Raw genomic sequence first — 26885 nt, forward strand, 5'->3', positions numbered from 1 at the left:
CATACGCATACACTAAACATGAGCAAAAATAAACACGTGTTTAGAACCTTCTTCACGCAATACCGTAAATAATAAAATAAATAGCGCGTGCTTTCCAACTGACAGTTTTTTTTCGAACTAAGAATCATGACTTTATTTATACGATTTTTTTTCGAAAATTGGACAATTATTTCGAATAATAGTTACCTAAATATTGTGTAAACATACAAAGTTCTACCAACAGTAAGGAAAAATTTACAATTTCCAAAACTAAAGTTACTGTTTGATTTGGTTTTAGCATAATTTAACTTATAGGATAACTTAGGGTTACTTATAGGATACATTGATATTTTTTATAAAAAAGTATACAATAAAATCATCTGACATATTGGTTTACAAAATAAATGGGAAACATGAAGGAATTACGTAGATGGTTTATAAAAAAAACATTCAAGGATATTTTTTTAAACATTCAAGGATTCAAGGGTTTCTTGTGAGACCCTGAGACTTTCCTGTTTGGCATCGCATCGCCTCACCACAAGTGCGACTGTGTTAAGTGCGGAAATGCGTAGGGTACTAATGATAATGATAAACCAAGATTTAATATACTTTATACTGATTTCACAATAAAAACCCGTGCAGTTTCACTTTAATCAACATTTTTGCTTACGCATTTTATGATAAAAGCACACTATTTAATTGCGCCAATGGATGTATTATGTAAACAAGAATTCGCTGTACAGCAACAATAATTAATGCATGCGAATCACCTCAAGCTTCCTTTTCGATCACTTTTCAAATTAATTCTTAGTAAATATTTTTAATCATCTACCATAGTCCTCTATTTTTCCTATGAAATCAACGAAAAAAATATGCTACACTACACCGACAGTATCAATAAACTGTTTTTGTGCTTCCCCATTTTTGGATTTTTTTCCGGGAATTCCATTCATTGAATTTTCTCCGTCAAATTATGAAATTTTATGGAAACGCTCTGCATAAAATAATTTAATGGTCTAAAAGGTAGAAGAAAAAAATCAAAAAAATCATTAAAACGAAACTGTGCATACCTACATGTTTAACCGCTAAATGGAAAATGGTCCTGACACTGGGACGCCATCATGGTTTCCCCCGTTCCTCGTGCCCTGCCTCACAAACGTCCACTTCGACATACAGCTTGTTTGTTATTTTGCAGTTATTTAATCATGTGAAGCTTATCTTCAACTTCAAACATAACAAATTGGGATGCTTACAAGAAAATACGAGTGTCACTTTGCGTTTCGCCGAATTTCATCCATCCATGGTGGCCACCGACGGTGTACCGCGTCCCGTACTTCATCATCAGCTTCATGCGGGCGGCCATCGCTGGGCTGGAAATAAAAAGAAAACAAAACCATCCCGCTTCCGGACGCTCAAAATCTGCTTCTATTTTATTCATTACCTTGCCCTAATCACGACATAAAGTATCATCTGCGTGAGATGGCGACCGGTGGTGCACCAGTGCGGTTGGGTGGGAACTGGGGCAATGGGTGTATGTACGTACGCCCGCGGCACAACAAACTCTGCTGTTCACGCTCGTATGTCGTTGTGGTGGGGCAATGTGAAAAATGTTCTTTTGTTTCACGCGGCTTTTGACGGCAAATTTGATTAGGATGTAGGGTTGTACCGGTGCACAGGAGACGAACAACCCGGCGAACAACGTGAACATGTTTTTTAGTAGGCTTCAGCACGAACGCAGGATTGGCAAGGTTGTTCAAGGTCTCAAGGGTGAAGAAAGTTTCTGCATTTTATTTGCTATGCTCAAAATGATCCTAAAAGCTACCAAACATTACACTTATTCGAAAGCATGAGTTTTATAAAACGAAAAATACCCATTACTGACGAAGTATTGTTTTCAAAACAATCGTTCGGTGGTTAACTACTATCTAGATTTTCAGTTCTATAAAATCAAATTTTATCTTTTACGTATTCTGAAGAGTTTTTTTTATAAAAAAAATGTAAAAAATATAGTAAGATTATCAGTCCACCAACCATACCGCAAATCGAGCTACATCAAGAATTTATTTTCGAACTTCATTATCGTTTTTCATGTCTTTATTCATTTTTTTGATATCAACTAAACATTTGTGCAATATGTGCTGCATCAAGAACGACTTTTTAGTGAACGACTATTATAATCATTGCAGCACTTGCTTCAAACAGTAAGTTGCACTTGCATAAACAAATCTCGTAATTAAAGAAATATGAACGGTACACTAATTCCTCTGAAAGTCTATAGCCTTTCTTGAAATTAAATGTTCATATACTTAAAGCTAAATTTTAATATTCTTTAGTAATGAATGCTACTTTATTATTATTTAAGAACGGCCAAGAGTTGCTGTTCTTAAAAGAAGTTTTGCTATTGAAGAAATCCATTCTTTCGACTAACATCACTTTATTATTAACTGTTCCTTACCTACCGACAAACCATAGCCACTGGCATTAATCCGATATACTGAAATTAAGAAGTTAGAAGCATGTCCCGCAAACCATCGATGACTAGAGCCTTCATCATCAAACTGCTGCAGTTGATTAAACCTGACAGCTCACCAATATCGAAGGCAACGAAATTTACCCAATGCTCCTGCTATTTCCCGCATTTACCCGAACCGAGAAGGTTGATGATCGGTTTCCCGTCACTATGCCAAAACGGAAAGGGCGGTTCCTGCATCCCAACATCTCCGGCCCCGAACCAAAAGATTTTCCCTGCCATCATGGCTTCCCGCTGGTAGAACCCAATCGTGCAGTAGACCTTCATCATATAAATTATCTTTCAACAGCACACAGTGCAGGAATCTTTCTGCGGGTGGCAGTAGCATAAAGACTTAGAACAGCATATCTACCTTTTTTTTGTTGGTTGTTGCCTTGCTACCGAATTTTGGTACGAGCGTGGTGAGATTTTGTAGGGGATAAAAGATTCTTCTTCCCCATATCCGAGCCATTTTCGACTGCGTCAAACCTTTCCCCGTTGGATTAGAAAACAAAAACCAACATTTTTAAGTGAGTTTTCATCGTGATTGTCTGGACTTCATCTGTACTACCGAACCGACCATAGCAGCTCCTTCTGTCCCTTTCAGATGGTTTCGGTCCCTCATCATCGGTACGGATGAGCTGCAAGACGGTCAAACATCGACACATTACAGCAAGACCCAAAGTTCATAGTTTATCTAGACAGAAAGAACAGCGCAAGAAATGGTGAATGAATCGGGTCGATATGTACCATACATTTTGCCTTCGGGGTCGTCGGGGGCGAGTTGCTATGCGGTTTGCCTAACCGAAGGTATACCATAGGTCACGCAAAATATGCCAAAACTCAGCTCCTTCTTCATAGCACCACTCCATACGCTTTTTTTAGGGTTCACTAACAAACGCCCAGAGTTCAGTTTGTTGTTGCGGTTTGTTGGCAAGTTGTGCTTTGGGGAGAGGGAAAGGATCCTCTCCATACTATGGGGGGTTTTCAAAGAAATAGATCTTTCTGTAATACCCTCCTGCATCACGCTGCTCCCTTCGATAGGATTTAACCTCAAATGTTTGCTTTGGAAAAACAAACCTACCGAGTGCTATATTGATCTAAGATAGCAAAAGACGAATCAAATACATTCCATCGCTGGTATTCAAATATAAACCAACCATTGAAACCAATGGACCAAATGTGACATGCATTAGAATGAAGAATTCCTAGGCTTGTGTGAGAATCGACGTATGGTAACGCTTTGTTATTTCTTAGTTTAGAAGTGTACTATTGATTAATTAATTGAATTGTTCTCCATCCTTGTGTGTTGTTCTTGTTATAAAATAATAGTAATTCCATAATTAATTTTGTGGTTCAATTGCTAGCAGTCGTACAAAAGAAATAACAAATACACTTAATCTGGATCGGAATGAACAGCGTTTGATGTATTTATGATACTCTAAATCCTTGGAATTGTGAGTTTTAAAATAATGTTTGAATTTGTACATACGTACGTACCTAGATTAGAACATTCCAGCAATTTCTCTAATATTACAAACATCAATTCTGATAATTGAGGACATTCCGAATACTCATTCGGGCACTAATTCTGTTTACAACTTACATACGTATGTCTAATCATATCAACCATACATTCCAAAGCCAGTTACCGGGCAACCGGAAAAGAAAAAAATCCAGATTATCCTGACGCTTGGTGCGCTTATCGGGTTTCATCCCTTTTCACCGTAACGCCAAACAGTCATGAATGTTGACGGTGAATTAAAGCTTAGAATATGCCAGCTAATAGAAACCGGCCATACGCATTTGTAATGTTATCGATTTCTTGAAGATAATCCAGCTTAAAGTGGGCGAGACGTATTTTTGTTTTAGACTTTCTCTCAAACACAGCATTTCGTGATCTAATTTACAGTATGTTTGACGCTTGAAAACAAAGACAATGGCCTTTTCTTCGTTTCGATTATGCTAATTCGTGACGGGGGAAGACAGGGTCACACAATGCACAATGCCCGTGAAACATTTCAATGGACGTGCTTGATAGCAGTTAATTAGCGTTCCGGTGGGTGTTTTGATGTGACCAAACCGTTTCAGATATTGATCGAATGTCAACAATAAGCTTGTTTGGTTCAATGCAACCTTCTGGGCGGGTATGAAAGTGGAACTGGACAGTACGGTTCACGGAAATGGTTCTCTACACATTGCACATAAATGTGATTTAACGCTAATAACTATTTGATGTTTTTAGTCCACTTTCAAGTCGACAGGAATAGTTCATGGTTATTCTTAATTAATTGCTTAGTGTTTCTCGCAATAGATAATTGGTTTCCATGTGTCATGATACTCATCATTGGTAGTGGAATAGTTTCAGTAATTACATTACGTTATTTAAGAATCGTTCATGCGAATAATTTGTTAACAATAAATAGCAACAATTATTCATACGGCCAGGCCGTTCTACCTGAATGAAAAAAATAGAAACAATTGACATTGGAAGTAAGTATCTTCTTCCATACTCATTTTCGAGATTCTATGTGCGTTTGATGTGCAATATTCAAGAAAATGTAAACATGGGTTTGGCTCCTGTTTTTGGTAGGCTGTGCTCCTATTTTTGGCAACGTAAAAGAGGAACGGTTTACGTTTTAAACAATTATAGTCATTACAATATTTAATTTTTAATACTTTTCCCCTCTTATTTTTTTTAATTTTGTTACTTGAAAGTGTGACTTGGATTAATTTTTAGGTTGACTGTTTCGGCCAACTTGGTGGCAGGTTTTGAAGATTTATAATTAATGAAAAAATAGCATAAGTTAATGAACCTTATTATCTTTCTGAAAAGTTGTACATTCATTTTTTTTTGCACTGGTTTCCGCCTGCCGAATTATTGACTAACAGTAATTTGGATGAAAATGTTTTAACACGCAATGAAAATTGCGATATCTCAGTAAAAAATTCTTGTAATTGCTGCGAAATTTCGCGTTTGGAGAATATCTATTGGTTTTTACAATTTAAAATAGTGTTTAGCCTCATTTTAAAACGCATTTGCGATAAGTTTGGTTTTAATTACACATCTGCCGAAAACTGGAACAGTTATCCTATGTCTATGAAATGAAATAAAAAGAATGCCATTAGCTAAGTAAATTTAATCTTATAAACTCTGTCACACCACATTTGCTGTTATGGCGTTTAACACCATTATGGTATGTTTTTTTTATTGTATATCAAACAGCAGTATTCTATATTCCTAGCTTCCTAACATATTTTGCCACCAATTAAAAATTTTCCTCATGAGCTACTGAAACTCTTGCCGCGTTTTCGCCAATCCGCCAAATTCGCCAATTCTATTAATCACTCGCTGCTTGCAGGCTAGCATGCCTCTGGATGATTCTGGCGACTTCCAAGCCAATTTTATACCGTTTTACCACGCAAAATCGTATGCTCCAGTAGAGTACCGAAAATAACATTTACCTACCTAAAAACAGGTTACCCACGCAGCTACATTCAAGCACATTTTTGCTTTCCGTGCGGATCTGATTTATGTTGTTTGATTTAGACGATTTCGCTTTGAAGCATAACCATTTTTTGAGCTTTTTTTGTGTGTAGATTCACGAACCAAAATAACACGTAGAGTTTTTGAGGGAAAAATTATGAAAAACCATCTAAACACTCCGTATGGGCTAAAAAAATCAATAAACTCTCTGCTGGCAATAAGTGGAGTTTTCCGCTGTATGATGCTGATGCCCTGAGATATATTTTTTTCACTTTGCTCTTAATATTCTCTTTAATCCCAATAACATCAAACGGATCTACCAAAGAGTTGTGCAGAAATAGAATAAAAAAAATTAGTCATAGAAGCAATTTTGCTGAAGATGAAAATGTGAACTAAAAATAAATCTCACACAAAATAATGAATTTATCAAAACGATTTCTTTCCCTTTTTTTCCCCTTCCTTTCGCACAAGCTGACGAGACCTTGTTAGGCAGGCAATCAGAAACTTTTTTTTAGCAAACTTTCATTCCATACTCGAGCACTATTCAAAAGGAAGCGAGTTGGATAATATGTCACACTAAGCTGGCCCTCGTTAGCTTGACAACTTGTGACAATTTTCCCACCGAACAGAGGAAAAAAAAAGCTGAAGATCTCCCTTCCATTTTTGAGCGTCTAATCCGATCGTCATGAAAATGACAGCTTACGGCTCCTTCTGTGAGAAAATCCTGCCAAAAGCAGCACATAATAAGACTAATCCCGGACATATCACTAAATATTGCCAAACCGTTCGACTACTTCTTTGGCTACGAACTTCCTTAGTTTCTCCTTTTCTTTTCTTCTTTTAACTTCTCGTATGTACGAAACGATTCTATCCGCAGTGGAAAAGAGGACCCAAGCAATGAATCGCACGAATCTTTAACAGTTTAGCTGTACTCTAATAAACTTAATTTTCATTAAAACCATCACCTCTAGATCCGGTCAAAGTTTTTCGATTTCAAACATTGGGACACTCCATCTTTAGCATCAAGGCATCAATTAGGAAACCGGCGAACTTCCTGGGCGGGCCCGAATGCCATCACAATAGGAATGGCTGAAAAGCACATCGAACGGAACGTCCTACGCAACACTACGACGATTATCGATTCTCATCATTAAGCGTACGATAATAGGAATACGGTGGAAAACCCGACGGCATCCAAAAAAAGGGCACTCGGATTTAGTGTCGGAGCGCTTTTAAATGGCGCTCTAAAAATAATATTCACCGTATAGCTTCATGCATTGTACGGTCGCATCAGCCATTTGCCATCTTTAACAATCAGCCCAAGGGTCCGGAGGCTTTATGGAAAAGAAATTAAGGTTTGTGCGATTGCGTGGAGCCGCAAAACAATCGACATGTAAAGACCGATAAAGGCTTCAATGCTGGAAAGGTTGGCGATGCCTCTTCCACACCCAACACCGGCAATGAGATCATGGCCATGGCGGTTCCACGCAGCAATAATCGAAATCCTTTATCGTACACACCATCGCGTGATTTCGGTCTTTCGCACAATCGGCACAAGAAGACGAGACGATGCCATCTCGCGCGCACCGAAATTCCGTTACCATAAAGTTTTATTTTTATTTCATTTCCCGACCCACTTTTACCACCGCGCGCGCCAGTACGATGTTGGGTACAATATATCTGCCCCTTTACCCCCGTGCCGGCATTTTGCTCCGGCATTTGGACCGGCACTATGCTTTTCATGGCAGCACTTTCGTTTAATTTCGTTTTCGTCGAAATCGAACGCACATACATGCGCGGCACTCTGTACGTGGCTTGCTAAAAGGCCCAACAGCAAAGGACCCACGGCATGAAGCGTGAGTAAAAGCAAAACACAAAATCTTCTCACCCATACATACTTATTTCCCTGGCCTAGCTTGACAGTCGACTTGTCACGACAAACGATAGCGGTGACATTCTGTTCGTTGTGTTTTTTCCATCAAGCCCAGGAAAATTCCATTTTCTAAGGATGTTATCGTACGGCCACAGAAACACAACCGAGCCATGTGGTTCGGTAAAAAAAAAAAACAAGATTCAAGCTCTGCGTCCCAGCACCGATGGGAGAATAGTAAAAGGAAGCAAATCAGACACCGCGCACCGGATCATGTTTGTGTGCTATTTGTGCGATAACCGATCAGCTCAGTACGTACAACGGAAACACTCGGTAGAACTGTGATTCGTCGGCCCCGGTTTTGTTTGGTTCGATTGCACCTCAGTATTCGTATTCCGGTAGTGCCGGAAGAAATCGATTATTAATTGAAGGCAATAATATGGGCTAAGGTAGATGGGGTTTTGATTTTTCCTGCTTGTACCACTGGATGACCGTATGCAAGCATTCCGTTGTTATCTGCCACTTTGTTATGGCACTGTAAGCACCACAAATTCTGTTTCTCTCACGCTCTTTCATCTATTTGCGGCCGAGGGCAAAGATCAGAGATTCAAAACATGTTGTATCGAATGTGTATAGATAATTTAACCGGAGGCATGGAATGAATGGTTATCTATAGATTGATTGAAGTGTTCTATTGTTTCAATATAAATCAATTAAACTGCAGTGAATCTGGAATAATCAAACTGGTACTCTGAATTATTTGTAGAACAAAGCTAAACCTTTGTTCAGCTAACAAATAGAAGTCATTGTACTCAAGATGTTCAAAGACATGTGTGAACAGAGTGACCAGATACATTCGGAGACTTCGAAGTTTGTGGTGTTTGAAGAGGTCCTACGAGTACATTGCTAACTTAACTTTTAATAAACAACATCCTGAGCCTCTCTTGTCTTTATCTTTCATTTCATTATTCGTATCTAGTTGAAAGTGGTATTCAATAACGTCAAGTAACCTCTTGGTTCCCGTTTTACTTAAAAAATCAAGATAACATAGTTCTTTGATCGAATTTTTATTGTACTTGTAGTCAACTTCCTGATGGGTAATCATTATTGAAGATGATTAAAAATAGTCCCAGTATCTTCAAAATTTTCTTAAAATTTTTAAACGTACTGAAACCTAAATCACGAACAACATGTCAGCAATTCATGTAAACTTGAATTACACTAAGCAATTTCTTCCAAAACAAGTTTAAACTAGACATCCTTATCATTTATACAAGAATTAAGATTAGAGAGCCTTCCGGTTCAAATAGTAAAATTTAAACCAGTTCTTGATAATTTTCAAACTGAACTGGATGTATAGGTAGATGTGAAATCTTTTCCATGTTCTGGGTTTCTTTCGAATTCAATTTGTTTCTGTACAAAGCTGTCTCAACCTATTCATATGCTTGCAGAATCAAATTCAGTTAACAACATCTACAAAAAACGGGAAAGATTTCAGACCTAACTTCGAAATAGTTCAACTTGAATAACATTCACATGTAACCCAACGAAAACAATTTGACAAAAAATTACTCGAAACCCTTGTATTTACTGTTTCATGCAAGAACTTTTAAAGAGCATTACTCAATACGCAACAATCTTTCTTCTTAGGAAAACAATTCCAGGAACCTGATTATTTTTAAAGATCAAAGAGTTTTCTAAGATTCCTCAATCATTCGGAATAAGTTCTTTACTTAGATTTTTTTAACAAGAACAGAAACAGATGTAATCTATTTCCGCATAAAACACCACTAAATCAAAGCAGATCCGCCAAGTACAAAAAACAAATAAACAAACAGACAAACCAAATCACCAAATATGTTCACCTTAGTTCGGTAGACTTCGTAGCTACTTCCCGGAACGACCCCTATCGATACCGTATTCACTGTCAACTTCCATTCGAGCATGCCATAGCTTCCAATAGTCTAACCAATTATTTCTTTGAACCTTCGTTCGCCAGTGTCCTTCCGAGAAAAAGCTGTTTTGCTCAAAACCAACCGTCTTTTCGTTGCTGCGACAGGAATTTCCATCGTTTAGAGTTTTGGTGAAGGTTTCGGGCGGGAAAGCCTTTTTTTCTTCCTCAACAATTGCAATTTGTCACGTTTGATGACTGATCGTCATTATCTAAACCCCGTTTATGTTGTGCGGGTTCACCTGTCATTTCTTGTCTGACACGGAATTGAAGCTCGTGGAAATGTGCGAAAACCATGGAAATAATGGACAATTTTCCGAAACCGAATTTATGTACGGCCGGGGAATGTAGGTGACAGCTTTTGCCTTTCAATGTTTTTCATCCATTGCTAGTGGATGACGCATTTACCCTCGTGGCAGATTAGTGGCACCATTGCGTTTATTTAGCACACGATCTGACCGGTACCTTGTGTTCTATCTCTATCTCAAGATTAGACAGAAAACTCCCACACCGTATACAGTGATTCATCATCATTCCGAATCTTAGTGCCAAGGTTTTTCGTGCTGTGGAGCTTTCTTCGAGATTGATGCCACAAGTGGATTGCCAAACCATATCATCTTACACATCATAATATTATTCCACCGTACAGACAAAAATTTGCTGATGAAAGATAAAGACGGCCCCAGCATGTGATCTGGGACGGCGTGGTGTACACAGTGTATCATCTTTCGACTAACGTTATTATAAAAGCTCACCATTGGGTAACAAAGAACGACACTGGGCACCACCATGAAACCATGGGAAAAGATGTTGCTTTCACTTTTCCCACAGTACATTAAGCGTCCCTTAACAAAAACATGAAACGTCCGAATCGAGCACGCTCCCCAATGAATAGAGCTCACTTTCCATTCAAGTGTATGTTACCGGCTTGCGTCCATCGCACTTCAACAGCTGATACCTGATTGTTAGGATGTTGATAAAAATAAACAAATAAATTGAAAAAATAAAAATAAAAAGCAGGAAGAAAAAGCATAGTCCGAAGGAAGAAAGTTTAGCACGAGACGAGATCCAACACGTCCCATCGGGAGGGAAGCTTTGCTGAGATGTAGTTACCCAAGGTTCGAGAAGGACAGTATTGCAGAAATGTACTGAAAACGGACGTGTTACCGATACAGTCACACAAACCGTGCTTTGATTTGCTTACTTTGGACATGTTGACTGTGGATGGGATGGGTGTTTGTGGTGAAGTGTGGTGCTACCCCATACAAAACAAAATAAAATAAACTTCCTCTAAAAACCACCCGATCAAGTTACAGTACATGATCTGTTTCTCGGGCTGGCTGAGGCAGCGGATGAAGCTTTTGTGGACATACGCGAATGTTGAGTCCATCAGCTACTTCAGAGGGAGGGAGGGAGAGAGAGAGAGAGAGAGAGAGAGAGAGAGAGAGAGAGAGAGAAAGAAAAAGCTGCAAAGCATCGAATACAAAGACACGAACCGTTGCGTTTGGGAATTGGATTTCCAACTTTTCCTTTTGCACCAGCGGACGATGTGTTGACACCAGGACGGAAAACGGGAATAAAAATAAATGTGAAAAAACTCTCGTACAGGAAGGATGTGTTCTCTGTGCGTTTTTTTTTTCATCTCACCATCTCGCACATGATGGATTCACTTCATCGAGTTTGTTGACAGACATGGAAAGGCGCCACGGCAAAGGTGCGTGAAAGACGCTCCCGGTGTGTGCAAAAGGTGAAATGCCGGTCGCCATGCTGGAAACGCCATTAGCCGTCAAGATCGAACGATCAATAATTGTATTTCACCTTCATCGAAATGCCCTTTCACTTCGGGGTTTCGTTCGCAACAAACTTTACATCATTGTGTTGGTGTTGACGTAACCAAAAAAAAAACCCCAACAAGGAAAGTAAAATAAAATGAAATGACCATTTTTGTTGCGTTTCATTTGCGTCAAAACTTTTCATCCCCCTTTCCACAAAAAGCTACCATTAGGCGAAAGTTTTCGCCCAAGCAATTACCGTTTTTCGCCGCGCCCAGCCCTTTCCCACTTTCGGTCGCAAAGTGTGCTGATACAAATTTTGTTCTACTCCATTTATATATTTCTACATACATATATTGGAAAAGAATAAACATAAGGGTCAGTTGTTGTTGTTGTTGTTGTGTTTTTCCTTTCCGCTGCAGGCAACGTTCTGCAGCTTCCTGCTTTCCTTGGTTACCTCACGTTCTAGCCCGGTTCCGGTTGCGTGAACAAAGCGAAAAGTTGGGAAAATTGTTTTGAACCAATTCGAACTTGGCTTCGGGTGAAACTTAAAGCACTGGCTTTTTTTTTAGGAAGAAGGCAAGAACGAAGAAACGAAACATTGCGGTAAGATTTATGATTCGATCGGCAGGAAATGTTCGCAGTTCATTATCGTCGATGCTGTAAATTTGTACAGCATTGTGTGTGTATGTGTGTGTCTATGCAGGAACTTTGAATGGAAAATGGACGCACTCAAACAATGCGTCCATATGCGTCGACTGCTGTAACGGATCGCCTTTCAAGCGAAGAAAATGAGCTTTGATAAACTTTCTTCCCATCCCAAAAGTCAATCGTCTTATTCCGTGCGATTGGGTACGAAAGTTTGCCTAATTTACGTGTCATGTGCAGCGAATCGATTCCTCCTTTGGCAAAAGCATATTTGTTGTGCGACTTTATTTAGTGATTTATACGCGATAAATTTTTATATTGTTTTGGTGCTATGTCTATTCGAGAAGAAGCTACTTATATTTCTTTGTTGCATGATCTTTTGTTGTCGGGTAAAATGGATATTTAAACTCATGATAAGACTAATTTAATTAGAAGAATCTGCTTATGTCAAAGTCTAATAATATATTATAAATTACATGGATTTTGTCAGGTATCTCAAGTTGAAGTTTCAAGGATGTGATCAGAATAATAAACTACGGTATCATGATTGTTTTAGTTTAAAGTGCTAACTTTTAATTAATAATATGATATTCGTCATCGTCATCTATAATAATCACATAATATTGATAGTTATTGCTCTTAGTAATTCATTCGGGTTGAGCTAAATTTCTTATCTTAACTTTGAAATATTAGCGGTTATATAAATCCAAAATATGGGTTTTAAATAATTCTAATGTAGTTAAACTACAATAATTACTTATTGAAGCAAAGAGACACAATAACAGTTTATTAGAGCAACACTCCTTCTGAAGCCTAAAAATGAAAAATTCTTAGTGTCGTAGTACAAAGGTTCATATTATTTATAATGAAAAATAAATAAAGTCTAGAGTGCCAGTCATACTCTTATGTTGTTTGGCATAAACATTTTTTGAGCAAACTTATGTCGATGTATTAAGGATTGTATTCCTACGTTTGTGCTTACAAGAAGCATTTAGCGTTGTTCTGCTTTGAAAATCATTGAAAATCGAGTTCAATCTGAACCGTTCAGTAAAGGTGTGTTTGAAGCAATTAATCGAGTTAAAGTTAAACTAGTAACGACACAATACAACGTAAGAATACTTAAGACTAGGGACAATGACGATCACGTCCATCGTCCAAGCTCAATATTCATTAAACTTTATTATCTATTAAGTAATAGAACAAGAATTTATAAAATAACAAAAAAACAGAACAATTAGTTTGTTCACACTAATTAACTAACAATTCTTGTTACACAGTGGTACATATTTCAATGTCGATAGTGTAAGCAAAACAATTTCGAATCGGCAAAACAAACGTTTCATTCTTACGATATCCAATCAAATTTAATTTTAGATTTGTTTCTATTTCTATTTTTAAAAAATCATTTAAAAATATCACAGCTTCTCGAGACAGTGCCATACTTCATGCCAGACATTATGTTTGCCAGTAAGATCTACATTTCTGTCTTATTATCCAGCATCAAATGTAATAAACCCTGCCCAAAAGTTTCACTTTACATCTTTACATTCTTCATGAATATAAATTACCTTGCAACGATTTAAAATTCGTACATTCTTTCCTAAAACTCTCAAAAAACGCCGGGTCTTTGGCTAAATTGATCCATTCACCACTCGTTTGCTAATCGACACATTCCACGCGAACTGATATTGCTTTTCCATCCAACAACCTCCCGGTGCCTGGACGGTGGTACAAACTTTTGCAAACCAACTTTTCCCGCCCCAATAACAACCTTCATTAGCACGACACCGTAGTGGAAGCTCATCGAAAGGAGTCCGGGTGCGTGACCGGTACGGCATATTCCTTTAAACTTCATTCGTGGCATTCGAAGTGGGTGAATATTTTGCTAATGGATATCGATTTCGAAATTTGCTCCAGCTCCACTTTCAATCCCAATCAAGTGGCACAATTCTAGCTGTAGCCCGATGATCGAATGTGTATTCCCTCCTTTTTTCGGGGGTGCTATGGTCGATCGAGTTTGAGAGACCTATCATCAGCGTGAATTCATTTAATTTATGTTTAAAGAAGTGCACAAGCATTTAAAGGTGTTTGCCGTGATGGAACACGGGTTAGGCATGTTACTCGCGGGTCGGAATTCAATTCGTACAGTTCTATTCATTTCGCTGCATGTTAATGAAATGTTTGCACACTTCCTCTTACATTGCTGCACCCGCCGTACCGCGATGGTAAGCAAAAGAACACACCACGCACAGTGTGCACCTACACCAAAACTAAGCCAGAGAAATACCACACTCATTTAACATCCAACGATACGCAATTGATTCATTGAACCTCGATTATTGATTCTAAATCAACTCGACAAATGCGTCGGTACACTAAATTGGACCGAATGGGATGCTTCGTCGCGGCCTCGACGTTTCCATTTCCCGTGCCGTCGTCGTTAAAGCGTTGAAGTGCCTTGCCTCGGTTTTGGGGGCAGCACCACATTGGGGAAACACTTCTTTCCTCCCTTTTATGCTACGCATGATTTGTACCAGGTTGGCCCTTAGGACTCCTCTCGGAAATTTCCGAATCGGACTCTATACTAATACGGTGCGCAAACAGAACCCACACACAGATATATGTATATTGAGCAACTAATTGGAGGCATTTCCGTGCACTTTTGCCCTGCATTCCATTGGTGTTAAATTGGATCCAAAGGACTCGGGGTGCATTCGATACCAACTTCAAGCGCTAAACCAAAACTCGATCGATTAACGGACACTTTACGCCTCCACATGTTGGTATGTGATAGCAGTCGATGTAAATGGCTTCGTGTTCGATATCGAACCATTTAATTTAAAACCGGCCGTATAACGTAGATTGGGAACATGCTGAGCAACTGAAGCGTTAGTAAATTGCACCTTGGCGAAACATGACGTTGGTGAGGTTAAAACCCATTAAGCTCATATGTAGTTCGTAGTATTTAACCATAAACTGAAAATTGATCATTTTTACTCAATTGTGGTGTTGGGCGAAAATTTTATTGATTCCATGAATTGTATGTTAATAATATGTTTCATAAAACGGTCTAGTTACGATTTTTTTTTTAATTAAAAGTTTATGCTGAAAATATTTTACCTAAACCGAAAGATTCAGGTGGAAAAGTCATGTTTTTCATTATTTACAGTTCGCAGATTGACCTTTATTCTGTTAGTGACACAATAAGTGGCATATTTCGAAATCGATGAAACAAGTTTAATAGAAAATACGATATCATAATCAACTTGATAGAAAGTTGCAAGTAACCGAATGGACCATTAAAGTATTTCGTTACAAATATTAGATGATACAATTCCGGATACCTCTTTCCAGGAAACTCAGCCGAACTTATCGAACTTAAAACGATCTAAGCTTAACTAATGCAACTAACTTTTACATAACGATCGTATAAATTTCAGCCGCGGTGTCATATGAGCAGCAACATTGGTCAAAACGGAGCTTTTGTCAGTTTATTGAGCTTTTGAAGAATGCTTAAATCTGAAAAAAATTGAAAACGAAAAGGATTCAAATCCTTATAACTACTTTTTTCAGTTTCAACTCTCTGAAGGAAAGCGATATTTCTCACCTCTTAAAGGAAATCAAGAATTAAGTAACATTTACAATTAAATGAAAAGAAAAACTGATCGAAAATTGAAAGAACTGTTCTCAGAATCGATTTTCTTTCCAGTAAAGATAAAAGTAAGTTCAAAAACTCACCATGAACTAAATGATTCGCATTTCCTTCTACTATTCAATCATTAAGTCACGAGAGCAGCTTTACCGTTTTCATTTTCACTGGAAGCCATAATTGAATTGTTCGTCCGTAGCACGCACGTTTTTGAAAGTTGCAACCTTAAAGAAGTGAGAAATAATAGTCTGCGTCCGTATGGTTTTTGCTGGCAAAAGTACAAGCATACAAAAAACCATTCACCCGGGGGATGAATTTTCCGACGTGAAAGGAAACGATTGAACATGGAACACGTTTATCAGGTAATGCAAGGGAAAAAATCAGAAATTTGCTTCATCCCTTTCATGCACGGTATTTTTTTTTTGTACGCCCCCGACTGCCTAATGGTTGAGATTCTAATTATCGAACTCTGCTTCGGTTTTCTCCACCATTTACCTGAATGGCTCCGAGGCACACATTTACAAACGACCAAACTTCCAACATTGCAATCACTTTTCATCCCTTGCGTAACGCGCTCATTTGCCTGGATACTTCACGGAAAGGTGGAGCAACCTGTTTTTTTCTCCCTGTTGAACTTGGTTAGAATCCTTGTGGACAGGAACGGGATTGGTTGTGTGTTGGGAGAATAACAAAAAAAAAATACAACGCCCCAAGGCAAACCTCTCTCTAATGACGCGCTTCGATGATAAAGATGTTACTGTGATGGTTTCGCGGTTGCCTTCCTGCTCGAGTGTAACTTTTCTTTCGCTTGCGCTTTATACTGATACTTTTCGGGTGAAGAAACGGGGCACAGCTTGGGTCAGCGAAATGTAATAAATTTCCGCGAACACCTTCGAACGTCTGACGTTTGAGCGGACGAGATCTCTTGTTCAGAGTTGATCGTTGCTACTAACGAAACGTCGCTCTGGAAGGGACTGTGGGAAAAATGGAAAAAGGAAGAACAGGGCCCAACGGCACGGAACACCGAACCAAACAATTGGATGGTCATTTCTGGCTGTCTATCTTTCTATCCGCCAAGGGTTTCATTTATCTGATTAGCGATTTGTTTCATTACGTGTATGCTGACCGTGGCGGCTGTCTAAACGATTCATTTTATTTCATTTTACCCATTGCAGACAACAAATCCATACTGGCCAACACGGACTGGAAAAAGCTATGGCTAGAGTCCGGGCAGCTGAGTTCGAGCGGGAGGATAGACAATCACCTCGACAGCAGCGATTCTACGCTCATAGACGACGGCGAGGTAAGCTAGTAACCATTCAATTCTATGTCTTTATTTTGGCTCGATTAACACGTTTGTGGTATATTGATAAAATTCTATAAACATTACATCAAGTGTTGAAATAGAATAACAAAAGACTGAAGCAAACAATAAACAATTGTAAATTCAACTTTCTCTTAAAATCATATCAGCTTATATTAAAATTTAAAAATATTTTTAAAAAGGTTCCAGAAAAATCTGATACTAAAATTAAAATCAAATTGCTTATTCTAACATCAATTTATTAATGTAATAATTGAAATGATGAAGTTGCAACGCAACATATAGATTCATCCGCATGTGATATTGTCTTGTACATTGATTCCCAGGATTTCTCGGAGATTTGGTTATGTTTGTGAAATTTGTTTATTAGTTTTTTTTATATAAGTTTTCATTATTTATTCATGTTTTTCACTAAAATATTGATTGGTTGTACAATACTTGGCAACTAAAAATGATGGGAGTAGAAGTTAAGCATCTGATTTTCTCTTCAAGATAATTAAGAGCTCGTGTGTCTGCCTTATCGGTATTGGATTTAAAGCTCCTTCATAATTTTCGATCTTTTCTTTATGCTATTGCTAAGTCCACTTTAGTATTAAACAATATTATATGGTCATCAACGTAATAATAGGCTAAATAGGCTAAAGACTGGGCAAATGACTGCTCAGTTTTTATCTTCTCTTTCTTGGAAAAAATCAACTTCAATTCTTTTAGTAGTAACTTAAGGCTACGACCATTATTTATTTTTCAATATAGTTGGGCTGCATTGGGTTCAAAAGAACCTGTTTAAGAACTTCTCTCTCTCTCTCTCTTCTTGGCTTTTAACGACCTTACAGGTCACGCCGGCCATTTCTGGCTTACTAGACTTATTTTACCACGTAGCCGGATAGTCAGTCCTTGCTACGAGGGGGCGGTCCAGGTGGGATTTGAACCCGGTCCGACCCGTGTGGACTGGCGCCGTTTATCACATGCACCACCGGGCCGCCCCGATAAGTTGTTTAAGAACTTATTTGATATAAATAATTAAGGCTCGTCATTTGCTTCTTAAACTGCCCTGAAATCTATCACTCATTTAACAGCTTTTTCATGTAAAAATGTACATTTTTCTCTGTAGTGTTTATGAAAAAAAATATATCTGTTTTTATAAATAAGCTGATATATCTCCGCTTAAAATGCATTTAATTAATACATATCTTCCCTTAAGGACGTTTTCTTTACCATAGTTAAGCAATTACTTTTCTTGAGATCACTATTTCATTCACTTGAATAATGTTTAAAATTTCTTTTAAATAATTCACTTAGTTTTTGGTATTGCAGATCAAAGCAACTAAATTGTGAAAAAAAATAAAACAAAATGTTATTCATTTAAAAACAAAGACGTATAAAACTTATACTCATATTAAAGTTGCCGTTTTAAACCAATCACTACTTCAGCGCTACGATTTACCACCATTCCACCTCGCCTTCACATACCGCGCGAAAGCTTACAGCCATTTCTAATTAGAACTTTTAACGGCAGCCATGCAACAGTGCGCATCAAAATTGCGAACTAGTTTAGCCCACTCATTATCCGCCTCGTTCAATACGCATCTGAAGCGGATGCCTCATTTTGGCTTAATTTGCTTCTACGACTACGACTTCCCCTTCCCTTACGTTCACAGATCGGTGGATTGTTGTTGTTCCAGCTGCTCGTTACACCGTTTAGTGTTTCCTTTCACTTTACAGCGTAACGACACGAGTAACGTGTCCACACACACACACACATACATACCCACACACACCGGTAGTGAGGCAGGAAGTCCCGACGCTAATTACCAGGTGTTAGACTTGCACACCTTCTTCTAATCCGCTTTTCTTAAAGAAAAGTTTGCCCAGCCCGTGTGACACTCGTGCACGTGATGGGCCCGCGAAGGTGCGAAATGTTTTCCGAGGGATCGTGTGTGGGGTGAGGGTGTGGTGCTCGGTGAGTTGGACGAGTACGCCTCAAAAGTTGTCGGGTCGGGTAGGAATCACACCCGTAAATAGATAATCATCAACCCAGAACGATTCGCCCTCTGGTCTGCAATCTCACCATTCTGGGTGGATGAGCGTGCGCACAGTGGCGCGCATACACACAGCCAACCGTTTCAAATAAGCAAAATTAATTAACATCATGTTGTCGCCGCCCGGCTGGACGGTGGGTGGTATAATAACGGGTAGCGGCGAAACAGGCTTCGCTTGCCGTTATGATGATGCTCCTCCTCACCCCATGACTTACATAAGCTCGCTTGAAGGAGGGATGCTTTTTATTTGCTCATCGAGCGGCTCACTCGTCGATGCGGCACACATCTCTCGTGCTCTTTGTTCAGTATCGTGCGGCTCGGTAACAGGATCCGTTCTAGAGCGGGCCAGGCAGGAGGGAAACAATGTTGGGATGGGGAAAAGTTGTTGTAACTTGTTTTTGTTTCCAAGAGCATAGTGGTTGCTCAGGACGGTTGCTGGGAGGCTAATGAATTCATATCTTGCCGGATATCGCAATCCTTGTTTCGCATTTCTCTTACATTCACTTACACTTTTTCCACAATATTGTGTTCGGTTCTGGATTTGTTGACTTAAAGTGTGCACGGTAAATATTTTCAAAACAGAAATACTACATCCGGAGCTTGTTAAAATATTTATTTCAATTATTTTATTTGCCAATGAAAAATAATTTTATTAATTTTATTCCAAACAAATTTAATTATTTTTTGTAACATATCAAGTTCCTCATTATTCGTTTTTGAATAAATAAGTAAATTGATTATAAGGTCTTTGGTAATATTATTTTTTTAATTTTTTTAGCATCCTTATATTTTTTCTTGGTTTGTTTCATTTTCATAAATTTTCTGAATTTAATCCCTTGAATAGTTTGTCATATTCTTTACCCTTTGTGGGTGAGATACAATAACTTTTTATAGAATAATTTTATATTGGCTGCAATAAAGCTTAAATAACTCTCAATAACTTTAGATAACTTTTTAAAGAAGAATCACATAAATTTTATTAAACAAGTTAAATTGTTTACAACTTTTAAATTATATACAACCACCTGAAACAATACAGCAGCACCAAAATCAAGTTAACCTTCAAACCTGATTTCGCGACAGACCAAACAATTTCCCATTAACCGTTCACCTCAGGACAGCGGGAATATCGGATGGCACAGGATGTGCCGTTGTCGTTAACATTTCCGACAGCAACGCAGCAGGAATGGTCACCCTCTGGACAAAAGAAAGTTGATACCAGCCTCAAACCAGGTTTTTATGGGACGTTGAGGGAGTAGGGAGGGAAGGTAAATGGTGCAAACCAAAAGACAAAAAAAAGAACCAACACCCCATGCCTACAACTGAAATTACCCCGCCGGGCTAATGGTGTCAGGGTTTGGAGCTTGAGTGACAATCTTTCGGCCCATGGTTCGAGATGAACCGGAAACAGGATGATGCGGCTACTGGGGAAGGGTGGCCAGATTTTGGATATGTCCAAGGTGTGCGTTGTCGTAGGCATCTCTGGATCCCTACGCAAAAACACTATTAATATCTTTTCAGTCATTTTGAGTTTTTTTTTTCTTATTGGTTGTGTTTTTTTTTCCAAGATAGCGACTATAGCCTTTCTGTCGTCCAGCGACCCATGTTAAGGATTTGGACACTTTGACCGAAAAAGACCATCTTTTTTGGTTAACTTTTTTTTGTTAAATACCATGTTAGGCGGACGCGCGTGTGTGTGATATAGAGAAAGATATCGATGGAAAAAAAACATCCACGAAACTGAAGTTCACCTGGACTCCATGATGGAGTGAATGTGTTACGGAAACTGTGGCATTTATCTCATGGCATTCTGTTGTGTTGGCCCTTCCGGGCCAGGTGTGCCCCAGAAAACCCCCGCAACAATGGTAGTTAGTTGCGTAAATGGTGCCGGAAGTTGCTCTTTTCCTAGCATTCGCGACCTAAATGCCGTCAGGTAATCCTCGTAAGACGAATGGAAATGGTGAAGAAAACACCTTTCAGCTAGACTATTTTGTTTTTTCCTTCATTCCATGCTCACGGTTGCATGATAAGGATCACATGGCGTGGAGCAAGTGGACCTTTTACTGCCTCACCACTCTTGCGCCTCACCGTTCGCCGTACAGCAATTTAAGGATTTTTTTGTATGTGTCTGTTTTCTCCAACACAAAGTACAAAATTCGGCAATACAACGCAACGGATAGTTCGGCGTGCGGTTATTTTTCTCGCGCTGATCAATTTATCTTCGCCACTGTGGTGTCGACATTTCGGGCTCAGTATCTCAGTGCTTGCCTGTACCGGCCAGCTTCACCCAGGGTACCTTCGTCAAATGTCGGACCGTAATTTTGGATCATTTGTCATTTAGATTTTGCGCTTGTTTTGTGGGAGGGAAAGGTAATTTGGTGTTTGTGTACGGATGTCCTGGAGGGGCCGGGTGAGCGCATACAGCATCCCCCTGGTCGGTAATGGTTCAACTCCCTCCAGGATGGATCGAGTTCATCGTACCGTTAGCAATTTACTGACCCACAAATGACCGCAAACAAGCCCCACCGTACAAGTTGGTACTATTTGAGCCTATTTACCCATCAAGCGACCCCACCCTTAGCGTGGACGTGTTTGTGGTGCAGAAAACATCCCTTCCAACAACAGTAAAAAAAGGTGGGAATTCCGAAACCCAACGCAATGTCGCCTACATCCTAGAGAAAACTAGTGAACGGACACTAGGATTGTTTGGTATTACGGATGGATTCCGTCTGACAGCTGCCGGACAACTGCCCAGAAAAGTAAGGATGGAAGTCAGACAAAATCTGATGAGAGCGAGAGCAACAAAAAGAAGAGAAAATACACACACACACACACACACACACACACACACACGTCAGACCTCTGGCAAACAAGTAGCGTGATGAAAGGGAAAGCACTCACTCGTCAACCGTTTGAAGTCTCGGGTGCTGAACAATCAGTTACATCTTTTTTTACCTTCCTTTTTTCTTCCTCCTACTAAGCGTCAGCAATGATGAAACCGAGACACAAGTTGGGGTCGCAGGACAGCGGTGCAGCAGTGTAGCGGGGAAATCAATTTCTCCATTTTCTGCTCAATTGACCATGTATAGGAAAGTTTTGCCTATGGGGAAAAGGCGCTCCATTATGGAATGGCATGGTACGATTTCCGGTACTGGGTGATTTTGTGTAGAGCTCGGTTTATTGGCGAAGCGATTCGATTGAGCCAATGGTAGGCGTTTATTTCTTCAGTAACTGTCCGTTACCGGTCGTTTTGCATTGTAATCAAGCTAATTGTGTATCGAAGCTGTAATAGTGCGCAAAGTATTATTTCATTACGTTAAACATTCAATTTTGTTTTTTATTATGTTAGTTTCATGTATCTTAATAGATTGATTATGTGTTAATTCCTTCACTACAAATATATTAAACTTTATTTGTCATTATCTAACTTGTTCGACTTCAAGAAACAATAAACCATCGAAATAGTTATGTTTTTTTTCTAACGTGACTTAACATTATTTTCTCGTTTTCAATTGTTTTATCTTCTACTATTATTGTGACTTAAAATTAACGCGATTCCTTGTATAGAATAATGGAACCGAACGTGAGAGAATAATATGGTTTAAGAAGAAATGTTTTACATGGAGACCGAATAAATAAATTGATTTAATATTTTTGTTGCTATGCCCGACGGAAATTTGCTGCCTGCGGGAGTTCGAAGAAAGTGGATAAAGACAAGTACGAGGATATTCAAGAGCATTGCTGAGGAGTAGATTGAGTAATGGTGTACTAATATAAAAGATTTAGCAATGGCACGGTGGGTTTCCGGTCGGGATGGAGTACAATTCTAGAATTCCAAAGAAATGTAACAATGACAAATCGTGTGAACTTTTTTTTTGAGTACGATTACACGAAAGATCATGAATTTTTCAAGTAAGGAGACTATTTCGTCAACGATGATTTAAGTAATCACACAGATGAATAGGTTTGATAAAATAGATGTTTTTTTCTATTTATATTTCTATGGGAACTACATTTTTGAGCTAATGTTACATTGTAAAAATGATGTATTCCTGGAATTTGATTCATCTTGTGAATGAATGTGCTGAAGTGTTGGCTGAGTTTTGTTGTTATATCGAGCGTATACCTCCTCTTATGGTGGACAAATTTGAAGTTAACTCCTAACAAATTCAATTTCCAATCAATACGGCCAGGCCGTTCTAAATGGTAAATGGTTAGCAATATTTTCCGTACAATGCGTCGAAGACTCGTTCCAGATAATCTTCACATTGAGAGACCCTACGCCGAACTTCAACGTTGGCTTAATCGAACCCGATGCCACACTGGTCCACGTGGACAACGCCATTTTTTTGTCAACCGAAGCCGCGAAATCCAGAGGCGCATTGTTACGGGAAATTGTGACTGCTATGGGCTTCACAAATTTCTACGATCCATTAGACTACATCAAAATATGATATACAGCATGTACCGCACCCTGAAATGTCCCTTAATCCTCTGTAGCCACGAATCTCGGACAATGCTGGCGGTTGACGTAAACGTCATTTTCGGGACCAGGAGTGCAATGGACTACTTTTAGCGATGTTTGTCAGCAGGGCGTAAATCCGTCAAAAAGTCGAAAATATTTTGAAACGTAAAAAAAAATATTTAAGAAATATTAAAATCTAGACATACTTTTTCCTTAGCACAACTTTAATCTTTAAAATGATATAAAGATTAAAATTACTTAAAATGTAATCATGGTTCAAACGCGGTTCAATCAATTTTAATATTGGCTATGAACTGAACATATTGGTTATGAACATAATTTCCCAAAGACGTGCGTTTATTCAATTTCCGAACATTGCATGCAATTCGATACAGATGGATCAATGTTGATGTGCTGTACTTCAAATCGAAAGTGGTTCAGAGTGGTTTACAAACCATCAAATTATGATAACTGCATGTAATTTAAAATCCATCTCACCCATTCCAGCCTTCCACCATTTTACAAAAAAACCCACTATGAATGATATCCTTTGTAATGTTTTACACCGCACCGTTTTGGGAGAGCACACTCGTTACTTTTCACCCCGTGGGTGTGTTTGAATGGTAAAAATTAATTACAAATTTTCCTGCTGCTTCACTTTACATCGCACTTACATCCGCTCCGAACCCGAAGGCACGCACAACCACAGGCGAAAGCCTTCGTTCGTTTCGATCACGTCGTTGAGTTCTTCCGCGGAAGCTTGTTTTTTTGTTTGTTTGTTTCGTCTACCCCCCCAAAACAACGCAAAACCGATGCTTGTAATGCGGTGCTAACGAAATGATGTTTCACGGTTTGTTTATTTTAATAGCTCTTTCAACGGGTGCTGTTTTTCGCTGCCGAACTAAAACAAGCCAAGGGAACCCTTATGGTGGAACACCATTTTTTCCGGGGTGTCAGCTAAGTGAAGGGGAAGGAGTGAACATAGAGAAAGGGGATGAATTAAATAACTAGTAACCGGAAACAAATGATGTCACTCGGGCGTTACTACGCGAACAATCCCCTTTTCGGGTAGAACAGTCCACTTACACGCGATCGTAACCAGTTACAAGAGCCATAAGCGTGAGAAGGAAAGAGGAGGACGCAACAAAGACAAAAAAAAACAACATGGCGCCAGAATATTCAATGGTGACACTTTTATCATGACACGCAAAAAACTAAAGTACCCACGGTGCTCCTTCCGGTCGTCTTCGGTCGTCCTCATAAATGATTCCGGTTCCAACGGTTGTTCATTCGCTCAGTGTAGTGTTTCGCAATAAGTTTTACAATTTTTCCACAAACCATTTCTATGATGGGCGCATCGGTAGCAGAAATGTTAACTTTTCGTACGCAGGAATAGTGTCGAACAGTACGCTGGGTTAAGAGTTATAAAGCACGCTACGGAAAAAACGGACGTGATAGATGAGTGCCAGGGGAAAAATGGTTTGTTGCGAGGATCATCGAGGCAGCAAATGAGATTTTCCCGGATCATGGTCGCGGCAACCGAACGTTGCACAGGGTGTAAGCTCAAACTTTTGCATCATTTGATTTCAGCCGACCGCTTACCCAGCTGTCCCATCCCAACGTCGCCCGATACGGCGACACGTTGTAACAGTGGAAAGTTTTTCAATTTCACAAATTGTTCCCGACATTACAACGTGCCTTGTTTCTTGACACACAAAACTTCGCGTGGCGTTATCAGGGTTTGGCTGTGGGAGAGACGTTTTTTTTAATGACACTCAAATACGTGGAGCACTGTAAGGGTGTGTGGCCTGTGGGTTTACCATTAGTGGAAATCACGGCATTCAAACCGCAAACTAAGAAAGGCAGGGCCAAACAACGATCCAACGCCTGTAGAAGTTAAAGGAAACCTTTTCCTTTAAATTCGTTATCGCCCTTTCCGAACACAACCGATAGAAGAATTAACTGAGCACTTGAAATACTTGTGCAAAACAAACGATTTTTCTTCAAGTGTCGTGGAAAACTGGGCGCCAAGTTGAAATGACAGCGAAGATTAAAACACAACTTTTTTTTTATTTGCTTTCTTCACCTGTCACTGCCATTCGCTCCTGCGACGGACACCATCCATGAAGTCGCTATTTTTACGAACCCATTCCATCCACTAGGGAAAGTTATCCAATGATTATGCTATTTAAGTTTGATGTAGAAAATGGCGAAAACCAAAACATAGAGCACCACGAGACAGAAAAAAGCAACAGCCAAAAAAAGGGGGTAAATAACAACATTCTTGGGGGGATCCGTTTTTGGGCTCCACAACTACATACTTACGGTTCAACCGTTTGGGACCGTTTCGTTTGTGTGTGTGTGTATTGAGTTTTTATTTCACTTGTACCGTTTTCTCGCAAAATGCCAAAAAAGTTCAACTTTCTACAAAGCGGACTTTGGCAAAGCAATCGTCATAAGGTACAGTAGTTTACGGGTGTCTCATTGGAGCTTGAATTGGAAATAGTACCTGAAGAGGTCAAATGGAGGAGATTAAAGATACCGATTGAAAAGAATAAAAAGAAAAAAGGAATAAAGATTTTTTATAAATCGTTGGAAATAAAAATACATTAATACAACGTAAAAAACGAGCTTTCCAAGTTTAAAAATAATAAACCGTCCCTGTATTTAATATTTAGTGAAGAGTTTATTTGGTAAGCAATGTAAACTCAAAACAGCACTCTTTTCCGTAAAGAATTTCTTTTACAAAAAAAAGTTGTCAAAAACTCACCAGTGCCATATATTGAATACCATTTATTATTCTCTACACACCGTTCAAAAATGTTTGCAAAGCTTTTATGGTTTGTAAAATTCATCACTCTGCACATAGTATTCCTTCCATCCAGGCATGTCCATTGTTTGCTTGAGTAGTACTCGACCGCTTTTTAGCCGTTTCTTGTCTCATCCACCTTGCAGTACCACCAGTTCATCGCTTATGTTCGATTTTTCATCCAGGAAGAAACGAGCCGTGGATCGTTTCATCCACAAAAACTTCTCTCAAAACCGAAGCACCATAAGCCCCGACAAACGGTTTTCTCAAACCGTTCCGAATCCCTCCTTCCAGTGATGTGCTCACATTTCCACAATGCCTTCTAAAGCTCCAGCTGTGTGTTCGGTTCTATTCGCTCGATTGCTTCTAATTTTAGGAATAAT

General features: G+C 39.1%; 2 protein-coding genes across 8 annotated transcripts in view; one reads left to right on the forward strand and one right to left on the reverse strand.

Annotated features, from left to right (window-relative positions):
* The window catches only part of LOC125772037 (bifunctional heparan sulfate N-deacetylase/N-sulfotransferase), a 670071-nt gene that overhangs the window by 600960 nt on the left and 42226 nt on the right, over nt 1-26885 (reverse strand). The window lies entirely within an intron of this gene.
* LOC125772065 (zwei Ig domain protein zig-8) overlaps nt 1-26885 on the forward strand; it is a 235959-nt gene that overhangs the window by 95219 nt on the left and 113855 nt on the right. For all 7 annotated transcript variants that reach the window (XM_049443399.1, XM_049443406.1, XM_049443402.1 and 4 more), the window contains one exon: nt 17041-17168. In XM_049443399.1, the coding sequence (XP_049299356.1) occupies nt 17041-17168 (128 nt within the window). The remainder of the gene's footprint in view (nt 1-17040; nt 17169-26885) is intronic.

Source organism: Anopheles funestus, chromosome 3RL (genome assembly GCF_943734845.2).
Source record: "Anopheles funestus chromosome 3RL, idAnoFuneDA-416_04, whole genome shotgun sequence".
In the NCBI taxonomy this organism is placed as follows: Eukaryota; Metazoa; Arthropoda; class Insecta; order Diptera; family Culicidae; genus Anopheles; species Anopheles funestus.